This window comes from Coregonus clupeaformis, chromosome 25 (assembly GCF_020615455.1).
Source record: "Coregonus clupeaformis isolate EN_2021a chromosome 25, ASM2061545v1, whole genome shotgun sequence".
Taxonomy (NCBI): domain Eukaryota; kingdom Metazoa; phylum Chordata; class Actinopteri; order Salmoniformes; family Salmonidae; genus Coregonus; species Coregonus clupeaformis.
Window position 1 is genome coordinate 24,569,044 of NC_059216.1, and position 14,326 is coordinate 24,583,369.

Sequence of the window (14,326 nt, forward strand, 5' to 3'; positions counted from 1 at the left end):
AGGCCTGTAATTTTCATCATAGGTACACGTCAACTATGACAGACAAAATGAGAAGAAAAAAAATCAAAAAATCACATTGTAGGATTTTTTATGAATTTATTTGCAAATGATGGTGGAAAATAAGTATTTGGTCAATAACTAAAGTTTCTCAATACTTAGTTATATACCCTTTGTTGGCAATGACACAGGTCAAACGTTTTCTGTAAGTCTTCACAAGGTTTTCACACACTGTTGCTGGTATTTTGGCCCATTCCTCCATGCAGATCTCCTCTAGAGCAGTGATGTTTTGGGGCTGTCGCTGGGCAACACGGACTTTCAACTCCCCTCCAAAGATTTTCTATGGGGTTGAGATCTGGAGACTGGCTAGGCCACTCCAGGATCTTGAAATGCTTCTTACGAAGCCACTCCTTCGTTGCCCGGGCGGTGTGTTTGGGATCATTGTCATGCTGAAAGACCCAGCCACGTTTCATCTTCAATGCCCTTGCTGATGGAAGGAGGTTTTCACTCAAAATCTCACGATACATGGCCCCCATTCATTCTTTCCTTTACACGGATCAGTCGTCCTGGTCCCTTTGCAGAAAAAACAGCCCCAAAGCATGATGTTTCCACCCCAATGCTTCACAGTAGGTATGGTGTTCTTTGGATGCAACTCAGCATTCTTTGTCCTCCAAACACGACGGAGTTGAGTTTTTACCAAAAAGTTCTATTTTGGTTTCATCTGACCATATGACATTCTCCCAATCCTCTTCTGGATCATCCAAATGCACTCTAGCAAACTTCAGAAGGCCTGGACATGTACTGGCTTAAGCAGGGGGACACGTCTGGCACTGCAGGATTTGAGTCCCTGGCGGCGTAGTGTGTTACTGATGGTAGGCTTTGTTACTTTGGTCCCAGCTCTCTGCAGGTCATTCACTAGGTCCCCCCGTGTGGTTCTGGGATTTTTGCTCACTGTTCTTGTGAACATTTTGACCCCACGGGGTGAGATCTTGCGTGGAGCCCCAGATCGAGGGAGATTATCAGTGGTCTTGTATGTCTTCCATTTCCTAATAATTGCTCCCACAGTTGATTTCTTCAAACCAAGCTGCTTACCTATTGCAGATTCAGTCTTCCCAGCCTGGTGCAGGTCTACAATTTTGTTTCTGGTGTCCTTTGACAGCTCTTTGGTCTTGGCCATAGTGGAGTTTGGAGTGTGACTGTTTGAGGTTGTGGACAGGTGTCTTTTATACTGATAACAAGTTCAAACAGGTGCCATTAATACAGGTAACGAGTGGAGGACAGAGGAGCTTCTTAAAGAAGAAGTTACAGGTCTGTGAGAGCCAGAAATCTTGCTTGTTTGTAGGTGACCAAATACTTATTTTCCACCATAATTTGCAAATAAATTCATAAAAAATCCTACAATGTGATTTTCTGGATTTTTTTTCTCATTTTGTCTGTCATAGTTGACGTGTACCTATGATGAAAATTACAGACCTCTCTCATCTTTTTAAGTGGGAGAACTTGCACAATTGCTGGCTGACTAAATACTTTTTTCCCCCACTGTATGTATATGTGTGTGTATATGTATATATACACTACCGTTCAAAAGTTTGGCGCCACTTAGAAATGTCCTTGTTTTCAAAAGAAAAGCAATTTTTTTGTACATTGAAATAACATCAAATTGATCAGAAATACAGTGTAGACATTGTTAATGTTGTAAATGGCTATTGTAGCTGGAAACGGCTGATTTTTAATGGAATATCTACATAGGTGTACAGAGGCCCATTATCAGCAACCATTAGTCCTGTGTTCCAATGGCATGTTGTGTTTGCTAATCCAAGTTTATCATTTTAAAAGGCTAATTGATCATTAGAAAACCCTTTTGCAATTATGTTAGCACAGCTGAAAACTGTTGTGCTGATTAAAGAAGCAATACAATTGCCCTTCTTGAGACTAGTTGAGTATTTTGAGCATCAGCAATTTTGGGTTCAATTAAAGAATCAAAATGGCCAGAAACAAATAACTTTCTTTTGAAACTCGTCAGTCTATTCTTGTTCTGAGAAATGAAGGCTATTCCGTGCGAGAAATTGCCAAGAAACTGAAGATCTCGTACAACGCTGTGTACTACTCCCTTCACAGAACAGTGCAAACTGGCTCTAACCAGAATAGAAAGAGGAGTGGGAGGCCCCGGTCCACAACTGAGCAAAAGGACAAATACATTAGTGTCTAGTTTGAGAAACAGACCCCTCACAGGTCCTCAACTGGCATCTTCATTAAATAGTACCCGCAAAACACCAGTCTCAACGTCAACAGTGAAGAGGCGACTCCGGGATGCTGACCTTCTAGGCAGTTGCAAAGAAAAAGCCTCAGACTGGCCAATAAAAATAAAATATTAAGATGGGCAGTCTAAGATAGGGCTTTTTTTTTGCAACTCTGCCTAGAAGGTCAGCATCCCGGAGTCGCCTAATGTCGGCCCAAATTCGTCACGCGGGCCGCCAGTTGGGGAACCCTGGCTTAAGGACTGAATTTGATGGAAAATGCTATTTATGTAAACTGACCTAACATTGTGTGGAGAGGTAGTTTTGGGGGAGAGAGGTATCTGTGTTTAATCTATATGCACACTAGGTTAGATCATGGCAAAGAGGTGGTAATTCATGTCTTGTTTGAAATGCCTAAGTAGTTGCAGTATCATGCAACGCTATCCAGAGAGGTTAGATGTTCGGCATCTCAATACACCCTGTATAGTTGAGCCACTTAAATTATGTTTTACGTTTTAGGCTATGCCCACAGTGGGGAATATTATGTTATTTGCAGTAAACTGAGACATGCACACATACGCACGCACTGCACACCCACCACAGAGTCAACAGGACAGAAGCCCCTTTGCAGGTCCCAGGTCTGTGCCCCTGTGTAATTGAATGATTCTCTGACTCCTCCAGCCCCGGCTCCTGCGGATTGCTCAGTATGTGCACAGCAGGGCCCAGGCTGAATGGGCTGGAGAATGGCCTGTGTTATTAACAGAGTCCAGTGTGTTAAACGAGCGGAGGGGCGCGGAGTGTGTAGTCAGGGCCTCACAGCACGCCATCTCCATTTCCCCTGGATCGGTAGGAGAAATGAATAGGGAAGGAATGAGCTGCTACTCTATTTCCCCTGTATTTGGTGATGAATGTGTCCCTGGTTTCCTCTTCCAAACATCTCCATTAGACAGTTGTCTCCATTATTGCTGTATGTAATTCCTGCCTGACCTGTTGTCTGGCCACACATCGGTCATAAATCTTGAACTGTGTGTGTATTTGTGCGTCTGTATGTGAACATAATTTTAATGGCTTATTGTCATTGTTTCATCTTTATTTTCAGAAGCATGACTCCTTCGTCCCACTTCTTCTGAATGTCCCTTTACTCTCTGTAACCGGCTACAACTCTAAAATCCTTCTTCTACTCTATGCAATTATACCATTCAGAATATTGTTCTCAATATCGTTGACCTGATATGTCAGTCATAAGAAAATATATTTTATCACAATCTCACAGATACACTCTGTACATGATAACTTTCATTGATAGGGTAGTAAGAATATGGCTATTTTGCTTTTGAAATGCAGCAGTTCAATTGCTCTCTTGGTCTCTTCAAACTCATATTGCACATCAGAGGAGGCTCTTTGAAGTGCCAAGCCAGACAACCTCAGGGTCACAATAAGCTATAGTGAGTGGCATGAAACTGGCCCCTTGAATGATTATTTTAATCACCCTGCCCCTCTTGCTAAGAACAGTACAGCTGAGTTTGCACACACTGCAGCAGGGATTTTGGCCCACTCCTCCATACAGACCTTCTCCAGATCCTTCAGGTTTCGGGGCTGTCGCTGGGCAATACGGACTTTCAGCTCCCTCCAAAGATGTTCTATTGGGTTCAGGTCTGGAGACTGGCTAGGCCACTCCAGGACCTTGAGATGCTTCTTACGGAGCCACTCCTTAGTTGCCCTGGCTGTGTGTTTCGGGTCGTTGTCATGCTGGAAGACCCAGCCACGACCCACAGCGGAGTCACTCACCACCTTCCGGAGACATTTGAAACCCCACCTCTTTAAGGAATACCTGGGATAGGATAAAGTAATCCCCCCCCCAAAAAATTGTAAAGTGGTTATCCCACTGGCTATAGGGTGAATGCATCAATTTGTGAGTCGCTCTGGACTAGAGCGTCTGCTAAATGACGTAAATGTGCCCTTGAGCAAGGCACTTAACCCTAATTGCTCCTGTAAGTCGCTCTGGATAAGAGCGTCTGCTAAATGACTAAAATGTAAATGTAAATGTAGAGGTCTGTAATTTTTATCATAGGTACACTTCAACTGTGAGAGACGGAATCTAAAACAAAAATCCAGAAAATCACATTGTATGATTTTTAAGTAATTCATTTGCATTTTATTGCATGACAAGTATTTGATCACCTACCAACCAGTAAGGATTCCGGCTCTCACAGACCTGTTAGATTTTCTTTAAGAAGCCCTCCTGTTCTCCACTCATTACCTGTATTAACTGCACCTGTTTGAACTCGTTACCTGTATAAAAGACACCTGTCCACACACTCAATCAAACAGACTCCAACCTCTCCACAATGGCCAAGACCAGAGAGCTGTGTAAGGACATCAGGGATAAAATTGTAGACCTGCACAAGGCTGGGATGGGCTACAGGACATTAGGCAAGCAGCTTGGTGAGAAGGCAACAACTGTTGGCGCAATTATTAGAAAATGGAAGAAGTTCAAGATGACGGTCAATCACCCTCGGTCTGGGGCTCAGTGCAAGATCTCACCTCGTGGGGCATCAATGATCATGAGGAAGGTGAGGGATAAGCCCAGAACTACACGGCAGGACCTGGTCAATGACCTGAAGAGAGCTGGGACCACAGTCTAAAAGAAAACCATTAGTAACACACTACGCCGTCATGGATTAAAATCCTGCAGCGCACGCAAGGTCCCCCTGCTCAAGCCAGCGCATGTCCAGGCCCGTCTGAAGTTTGCCAATGACCATCTGGATGATCCAGAGGAGGAATGGGAGAAGGTCATGTGGTCTGATGAGACAAAAATAGAGCTTTTTGGTCTAAAATCCACTCGCCGTGTTTGGAGGAAGAAGAAGGATGAGTACAACCCCAAGAACACCATCCCAACCGTGAAGCATGGAGGTGGAAACATCATTCTTTGGGGATGCTTTTCTGCAAAGGGGACAGGACGACTGCACCGTATTGAGGGGAGGATGGATGGGGCCATGTATCGCGAGATCTTGGCCAACAACCTCCTTCCCTCAGTAAGAGCATTGAAGATGGGTCGTGGCTGGGTCTTCCAGCATGACAACGACCCGAAACACACAGCCAGGGCAACTAAGGAGTGGCTCCGTAAGAAGCATCTCAAGGTCCTGGAGTGGCCTAGCCAGTCTCCAGACCTGAACCCAATAGAACATCTTTGGAGGGGAGCTGAAAGTCCGTATTGCCCAGCGACAGCCCCGAAACCTGAAGGATCTGGAGAAGGTCTGTATGGAGGAGTGGGCCAAAATCCCTGCTGCAGTGTGTGCAAACCTGGTCAAGACCTACAGGAAACGTATGATCTCTGTAATTGCAAACAAAGGTTTCTGTACCAAATATTAAGTTCTGCTTTTCTGATGTATCAAATACTTATGTCATGCAATAAAATGCTAATTAATTACTTAAAAATCATACAATGTGATTTTCTGGATTTTTGTTTTAGATTCCGTCTCTCACAGTTGAAGTGTACCTATGATAAAAATTACAGACCTCTACATGCTTTGTAAGTAGGAAAACCTGCAAAATCGGCAGTGTATCAAATACTTGTTCTCCCCACTGTACATGTCAATTGAATTGAGCAATTCTGCTCGGACTCTTCACTTCACCTTTTATCTGTTCCCCTTGATATGAGCTGGCTTCTTTAATCTCTCTGTTCTCTCTCTCTCGATAACTTTGCTCTTCCAAACGACCCTCATTATAGCCGTTTTGTCTGTTGTCAAATCTTCTCATCACTCATATGTCTGTGTCTGGGGAACAGCATACTGACTCCCATCCCCTTCATCTCTTATTTAACCACTGATCAGCAACATCTCCCTGGCACTATTACAACCTGTCAGCAGAAATCAAGACAAATTAACTTCCACCTCATTCAATAAACTGCTGTACTTCCAGTAACGCATATAGGGACCTTCTTGTTTTATTAAGGCATCCTACATTCTACCGCCTGATTTAGCAGCACCCCCATTGGTTTTACATGGTTGTAACTCATGATTTTCCAAGCCCTCTAAATCGCTTTAATGTGCCGTCTATGATGCAGTGTTTTAATTGGAATGTATTACAGAAGTGACTGAAGGCAAGAGGAGCTTTATTTTAAACAGCTCATTAGGGTGTCAAACAGTCAGTATCACAAGGAGGACAGAAGAAGGGGGAAGAAATTACCTTCAGAACATGGAAGAGTAATGGACTGTCATTTCTTAACAAGTAAGCTTGAAGTTTGTGGCAATAATTTGCCTACGAGATGGGCCTAGAACTCCCATTGATAAGGTAGAACTAGGGCTGAGCGATTAGTGCTTTTTGAGGTCGGTTTGGTTTCAGTTTCGGTTTTTTATTATTTACCACATTTCTGCGATGAACTAGGTTGAATATTTGCTTAATGAAAACTACAACTCCCTTCAGCCCAGCTTCCCACATAATTCTTGACTTGATTTGGGCTCACAAAAAGAAACGAACTTAAGGAATTTAAGTAATTGAACCAACGTTGGTCAATTAGTTGTTTAATAAACAACCCCCCCCCTCCCCCCTCGCTCAGCATTAGGTAGAACATAGCATGTTTTCATTATCCAAAAGCCTCTATGAACATTTAATGCTAATAAAGAAATGCAAGTCTCTTGTGTAGTAGTCTTTAAAATACGTTGATTTACTCCCAATTTTGGGAGTAACATCAGACTATCTGTAACTTCTCACACAGTTCTCTAGTAAACATGCCCTGACAATCCATCCTAATTTTGTGGTGATGTTGTCATTGTAATGATCATTAGGGTTACCCCATGCATATGCTACTCACTCTTGGAGCCATTAGCATCACAGCGGAATTGATGTTGTGCTTGAGGGTAATGAGACGTTCAATTCTAAATATATTCAAACCGAGCTAAAAAACAAGGCTAAAAACACCTGAAAAACTGACTGGGTAGAATATTGTATCACTATTTCTCCATCCACCTGTCAAACTGACATGAATAACTTTTTATCTCTCCAGTGTCCTGTTTCAAAGGGTTTTATTTAAACGTTGTCCACCCAGATAGTTGGAGCTGTTCAAATATTGAAACAGAATAATTGTATCTCTTTTCAGAACGCACAGATACCTTGTTCTAGGTAGTGATGTGCCCCTGATTTAAATTACAAAGGGAATATTACTGTCGGCAGATGAAAAGGGAATTTTGGTCAGCTTCTGTCAGTTAATCTCCATTTTCATGGATCAGACTGTTCTTTTCCCCTCCACAGCAAAGGCCCTTTCATATTATGAAAATACTCTCTGAATATGGGATTAAAGGGAGATTAAAAAGATATAAAATCCATAAAAAACCCTGCCTGGGATTTGTCCCGGTCATTGAAATATAGAAATGGAAGGGTGTGAACTCTCAAGGGATAGGAGTTTCATGTATTCAAACTCTGTGGGCATAAGCTGTGTGACAGGACAACAACCTCTCCCTCAATGTCAGCAAGACAAAGAAGCTGATGGACTACAGGAAACGAAGTGGAGCGGGTCGAGAGCGTCAAGTTCCTCGGTGTCCACGTCACTAAGGAATCTATCATGGTCCCCACACACCAACACAGTCGTAAAGAAGGCACGACAACGCCTCTTCCCCCTCAGGAGGCTGAAAAGATTTGTCATGGGCCCTCGGATCCTCAAAAAGAAACGCCCCACCCAACTGACTGTCGACCAATCGCATTAACGTCTCATGCTGGTGTCACATGGTTGCTAAGCTAATCGTCACACAATCCGATTCTAATGGCGTTTCCCATCTCCTCAAAATTATCACTGTGGGAAAGCAACATCATGCTTCTCTCGCTTTGGGCAGTGACGCCATTTATAGCTCAGTGGCAGAGACAAACTGCAAGTTGAACTCTGTGAGATAGCGCACTTAGCTAACCAGCCAGCCAGCCCAGGGAGATGGAGAACATTGCATTGTGAGTTTTGTAGTAGACTTGAGCTGCAACAGATTTCCCAAAATGATTTTCATGTGTTTCTACCAATCGTGTTATTACGACAAAATGAAAAATGTGTTCACAAAATATATTGTTTTCACTTTTAGTGTTATTTAACGCTGTTTAACACTGTTAATAATATGAATTAGTTGTTTGGGGTGGATTATCCCTTTAACTATCGGCATTGACCGTTTTTGCACTAATTATTTTGAGTCATTACATATGCTGCTGCTACTGTATATTATCTATCCTGTTGCCAAGTCACTTTATCCCTACCTATATTTACATATCTACCTCAATTACCTCGTACCCCTGCACATCGACTTGGTAATGGTAACCTGTGTATATAGCCAAGTTATCGTTACTCATGTATTTATTCTTTGTTATTATTTTTAAAAATTTTTCTCTGCATTGTTGGTAAGGGGCCTGTATGTAAGCATTTCACTGTTGGTCTACACCTGTTCACGAAGCATGTGACAAATACAACTTTATTTGATTTGAGCTTACAGAGATTGCACAATAACCACTTTAACATTGTCTTTGGTATGATAAAGATTTCACTGTTAGAGAGGAATCATGTGCATTCTCTTCAACACAGACAAACACTTCTCTGCTGTTTCTCCCACATGTGTGAATAAATGATGTCTTCTGCATCTGCTGGGTGATTGATTAACTGAGTCTCACATAACATTGAACCAAGCAGCGCTCCATTCCCCAGTTGTTAGGTACCATGGTGTGTCCCCTCCACACTACCACGGTGTCTGGCCATGGCATGGCCTCCACCCTGTACTAACATGGGCCACACAGCAGGTCCTTGTCCCTGAGCCCATGAATTGACTGTGGAGGGGATTGTTGTGGCCTGCTGTGGTCTGTCTAGCCAGTATTAGCCTAGCGCGTGTCACAGTAACAGGCTCTGTTGGAGTATAACAATGTGTTCCAGTTCAGCCTGAGCAGGGCAGGGTTTTAAATAGACCAGTAATGATGCAGTAGGCCCAGACAGAGAGCAGCGTTAGATGGGCCGTTCCAGCACTATAATAACAAATTAGAGCATGGTGAAGGCATCTCCTCTTCACTGACTCAGAAACCAGTCAGCTCGCTTGTTCGTTTATCCCCCTGTAGACATGATTTCCAAGGCAGCAAGAGAGCTTTTTGAGTCTTGAAAACATTAGCCTACTTTTAAGCTGTGGTTTGGCATAGAGCTTTTTGAAAATCATTTGACCACACTGTTTCTGAACTTTCACTTTTTCATTATTTTACAAAAACACAGTAGACCATGTTAACTAGTCTACAATAACTTGGGTTGGTGCCAAGTGAATGAGTCCAAACTCTGCAGAATGTACCTTAACATACAATTTGAATCTCTGAAGGGATGGCCTTGGGGTATCAGTGGCTATTGTGGGATGACCTTGGCTCACTGAAGTGTAGCCTTCTACTGCTTACTATGTGCACACATGTGGACCGTCTGTCCTTTGAGTATCCTCCTCCACTACTGCAAAAACCCAGTCAGCCAAGCATGACGATTATGTACAGTTCTCCTCCTTTCTCCTCACTACTTTGACCATTAACCCGGTTCCACCATGTGGCTGCGATCCAGAGAGATATAGAGGATGATCTGTTTGTTTGATCCAACATGAAGCCTTTTCATCTGTAAACGGCTTCAGCTCGCTTGTCCCTAAATCAGGGGTGTCAAACATACGGCCCGCGGGCCGGATGGGGTCCAGTCTGTCCCGCGGGGTGGTTTGAGTAAAACAATTATTATTTATGTATTTTTACTCTGGAGAACAGATCTGACTGAAGGATCTGAATTCTCAAGAGGGTTTCACCCACCTGGTCCGGAGAAAGCTTTGAAATGCATTTTATAGAGGAAGAGAGAGAGAGAGTGAAAGAGTCAAATGGTGCACATCAAAAAGCGCTTTCATCTTCCAAGCTTGACAAGCGCTTTATTTTTTCCCATCCACCTTAGTGCTTTATGGAAAGAGGGTGGACAAATGCGGAGCTACAGAAGTGTGTCCACAACTATAATGTGAAGTGATATTACGTTCTGAAGGTGTCTCTGATCCAGGCATGAGGGGTAACCATGTTGTTTCAGAACCTCCTGCAGTGGCATGGGTGTGTGCATGCGCAGTCCTTCATGGTATAGACAGGTCTTTGACAGGTCAAGCTTGTATAGGAGAAAATATTGGGTGCAACTCACTCCCGTATGTAATCAAAACTGCCCTGTTCCATTCAGATTTTGTTTTTGCATCTCGATATTGACTCCTCTCAGCCAGTCCCTTTTCCTCTTTTACTTCACACCAAATTACCAAGGTTACATACTGTAGGAAGTCCTTTATGATGTAGGTTGTTGACATAAGGACTCTGTGGTGTTATGTAATTGAGTAATCATATTCTGTCTTGGTCACACTCAGGTGGGGGTGGTCCATCACATTCAACAAGCCTTCATTGTCATAAGCTGGATCAGAACTCTCATTATGCATTCTTTAGCTAACAGTTTGGTTTGGCTTACTGTAGATTACCTTGAATCATATTAGTCTTCTAAGGCTCCTTTTATTTAAATTCAAATTTGTTCCAATGAAATATGTTTCCCTAGCTATCCTCATACACTGGAAATTGTAGCGAATGGGTATTCAAAACCTTAAACCCGCACACATCTCACATTATTATTTGTGCCTCTTGACAAGGTAATGTTTTCATTAGTAATGTTACTCCTGTTGCTATCTCAGCAACCACAACTACGACAATATTTCCGTAAGCTGAGTCTGGGAAAGTTCCCTCTCGTGTCCCCTTGTCTGCTTATGGTAGATGACTTTCCCTCTGGTCACAGGACTCCACACAGCCAAGCACAATAAGACCCTGATCCACTGGAGGAAATTAGACTATCATTAGCAAGAGCTTGTGAGAGCATAGGAACTCCAACATGGTCCTTCCTCTCACATTGACTTTGGTTAGAATTTTGGCCTCACTCATGGAATACCTTTGGCTGTGTCTCTGTAGTCAAATGGCTTCCATGAATGGTTTCTCACAAAAATTTTGTTGCTTCTTCTTAATTCTACTCTGAAATGGGTGCTTACTGCATATAATGTTATACTGAATACATTTGTAAAAACCATTATCTCAAATGTTCATTATCTGCTGGAACACCCTAGAGTCTCAAGTGAGTGAGAACATAATCATGATAATAGCGTGAACTTCCTTTGAGGGACACATTTGTTTTCTCACAATACTTTCTTTCTCTGAAAATGGAGCCAAGGTCTCTGATGGCATGTAGTAATTGTCTGATAACATGGAGACAAACTCAGACAAGGTAGGAGTCAACAGCAGCATAAGAAACTGATTGGATCGGCTCAGAGGTGTCTGCTTGTTTTTATTCAGTGTTGACAGTACAGCCGAGTGGCCCTGAGATTTCAGCGCTCATTAACTGATGAGCTTTGTCCTCTAACAGAGAAACCCATCCTATTTCTTGAGACGATGCCTATCATATTTCTCCAAAGAAAGAGCAAAACGAAACATGTCTACAGTTTGGTATTGTCCTCTGATCAACAGGCAGCTCACACTTTTCATTTGGCTTCAGGGCATCGGTGCCAAAGAGTCTGGGGATGGGGAGGATAGGGGTCGGATGATGGCAATTCAATATTATGGTCTCAGCAGAGAGTAGTCTGGTCTCACCCCCCCCTTCTCTTTCTCTCTCTCTCTCTCTCTCTCTCTCTCTCTCTCTCTCTCTCTCTCTCTCTCTCTCTCTCTCTCTCTCTCTCTCTCTCTCTCTCTCTCTCTCTCTCTCTCTCTCTCTCTCTCTCTCTCTCTCTCTCTCTCTTATTAAAAGACAATGTGAAAAACAGGAGAAGGGCTTGGTCTGACACTAGGCCTCAAAAACATGTCGGTAACTGATAACAACCTGCCCAGATGGTACTGTGTTTTGGAAACCAAACTCGGAACAGAACAGAAGACGAGTGACCTAAACAAGGCATATCTGTCTATGTAGAAAGACACAGCGGTAGATGGGGAGAGCGGAAACAGTGGCCTGGCATTTGGGCCTGCAAAAACAACACAGGAGCACGTTGGCCCTTCCAAAAGATATTGGCGTGCCTGGATCCAGCTGTGCACGCATGCAGTGGTTCTGACGGAACTCTGAACAGGATGATCTGTAAACACAGAGCTTTGATCCATGGAAAGAGTGTGGACTGCAGGGAGGTGTGGTGATATTCTGGTGATGTCACAGGGCAGGATGTGGATACTGGATACTAGACCTCCGGCCATACTCACTAGTATGAGTGTTCCTCTTTGGCTCAACCTCATATGAGTTGATTTATATTTTCCCTCTTTCTCCAGATACTGAGAGTAGATTATCTAGCACAAGGCTTTAGCCGTTCTTGATATCCACTTAGATTTAGTCGACAGCGGACCTGAAGCAATGCATCATTTTTATCAAGACAAACGGTGGTGCTTATCTTTTGTGCAAGTTGCGTCTGGTGAAGTGTAAAAGGTGCCAGCAATCCATAACCGCAGACTCTGACAAGACCAATGAAGTCAACTTTTTATTTTCTTTGGGTCACACTGCACCTTATCATACTGTCAGACACTGTGTGGTTGGGTTAAAGGGGATAGCTCCCATTGGAAGTAAATGAAAGATAAGGAGACATATTTTGACTGGATAACTATGATAATGTCAAAGGCCCGGCCACAGGGAGGTCCAGTCAACATTAGACCAGGCTTTCTCTCAGGAACAAAGAGCTTGTTATATTCTGTTGCTTTTGCTGATAAGCCTATGTTGTTTTTGGCACCAATTAACTCTGTATTCCTGAACACAGCTGCTATGGAGGAAGCTTGTCACTCTCATTGCTTGTGTTGACTTTGTGATGACCATAGTGTGTTCTCACATTCACGCTGTTCAAAACAGCACTTTCATTATATGAACATTTGGCATCTAATTTTGTTCAATTAAGTTTAATCCCTTACTCCTTCCCTTATTAACAGTTCATTTTGTTAGTTTTGAACTAAATGTTACTTAATTTTTTCTCCCCAGTGACAAATAAGAAGCCTTCCCATGTGTCCATCACCAAGGTGAAGCAGTTCCCAGGCTCATCGTCCTTCGCCAAGAGGTCAATGTGGAGCATTGACCAGCTGAAACAGGTCAACGGCTGTGACCCCAACAGAGTGAGTTTACAGTTCACTGAACTTCTCTCGAGAGGGCTGAGTTTTTCCTGACCACATGACCTGACCCATTTCATTAGGGCAAATCCCATATCAACCCCTAGCGCCTGGGTCATGCTTGCTCTCTATTTCTCTTGCTCTGTTTCTGTATCTCTCTCTATTTCTCTCGCTCTGTTTCTGTATCTCTCTCTATAAGGACTGTCCAGAGTTTGACTTGGCGTTTGACAATGCCTTTGACCAGTGGGTGGCTGGCTCGGCCGGCGAGAAGTGCACCTTTATCCAGATCCTCCACCACACCTGCCAGCGCTACAGCTCTCAGAGCAAACCCGAATTTGTCAACTGTCAGTCCAAACTGCTGGGAGGTAAGAGACACAGTGACAAGACACACCATCTCTCTCTCTCGCTCTTGCTCTCACTAACTGAATGAAAGTCACGGCCTTTTCAGTTTTTTCGGGCCGCCTATGTCCAAACTGTAACTTAAATGACTAAAACCAGATATTAAGTATGTAGAAAATATAATGTGTAGAATTTCAGGAAATTTGCTTTAAAACTTTCATTTTTAGTCTTTCAACTGAAAAGTGCTTTATTCTGTATGTAGAGAATGCTACTTACATGTTCAGATTTGATTTGTTGTATAATGAGACTGAGAAATTATTCCCATTTACTTTGAGGAATTTTCATTTTAAGGATTGCCATTCCTAAAGGCATCATTAAATCTACCTAATGATCTTTAACTGTACTATGATACACCACCATAATCATCATCATTAAATACTGTTTTTTAACCCTGAGATGATGGAAAAAACAGTCCACTGAGAACTAACCTTTTGTCCCAAGGATATTAACTCACTCCCACACACTCTAATAACTAAAAATAAACACAAGCTTATAAAAAATAAATAACATATGTTCACATACCTACAGTTGAAGTCGGAGGTTTACATACACTTAGGTTGGAGTCATTACAACTCGTTTTTCAACCGCTCCAC

The 14,326-nt window shown here is 42.8% G+C and overlaps 1 protein-coding gene across 2 annotated transcripts in view; it reads left to right on the forward strand.

Moving 5' to 3' along the window:
• LOC121539451 (syntaxin-binding protein 6-like) overlaps positions 1-14,326 on the forward strand; it is a 111,478-nt gene that overhangs the window by 81,986 nt on the left and 15,166 nt on the right. For both annotated transcript variants that reach the window (XM_041847956.2, XM_041847958.2), the window contains exons 3-4: positions 13,210-13,340; positions 13,534-13,699. In XM_041847956.2, the coding sequence (XP_041703890.1) occupies positions 13,210-13,340; positions 13,534-13,699 (297 nt within the window). The remainder of the gene's footprint in view (positions 1-13,209; positions 13,341-13,533; positions 13,700-14,326) is intronic.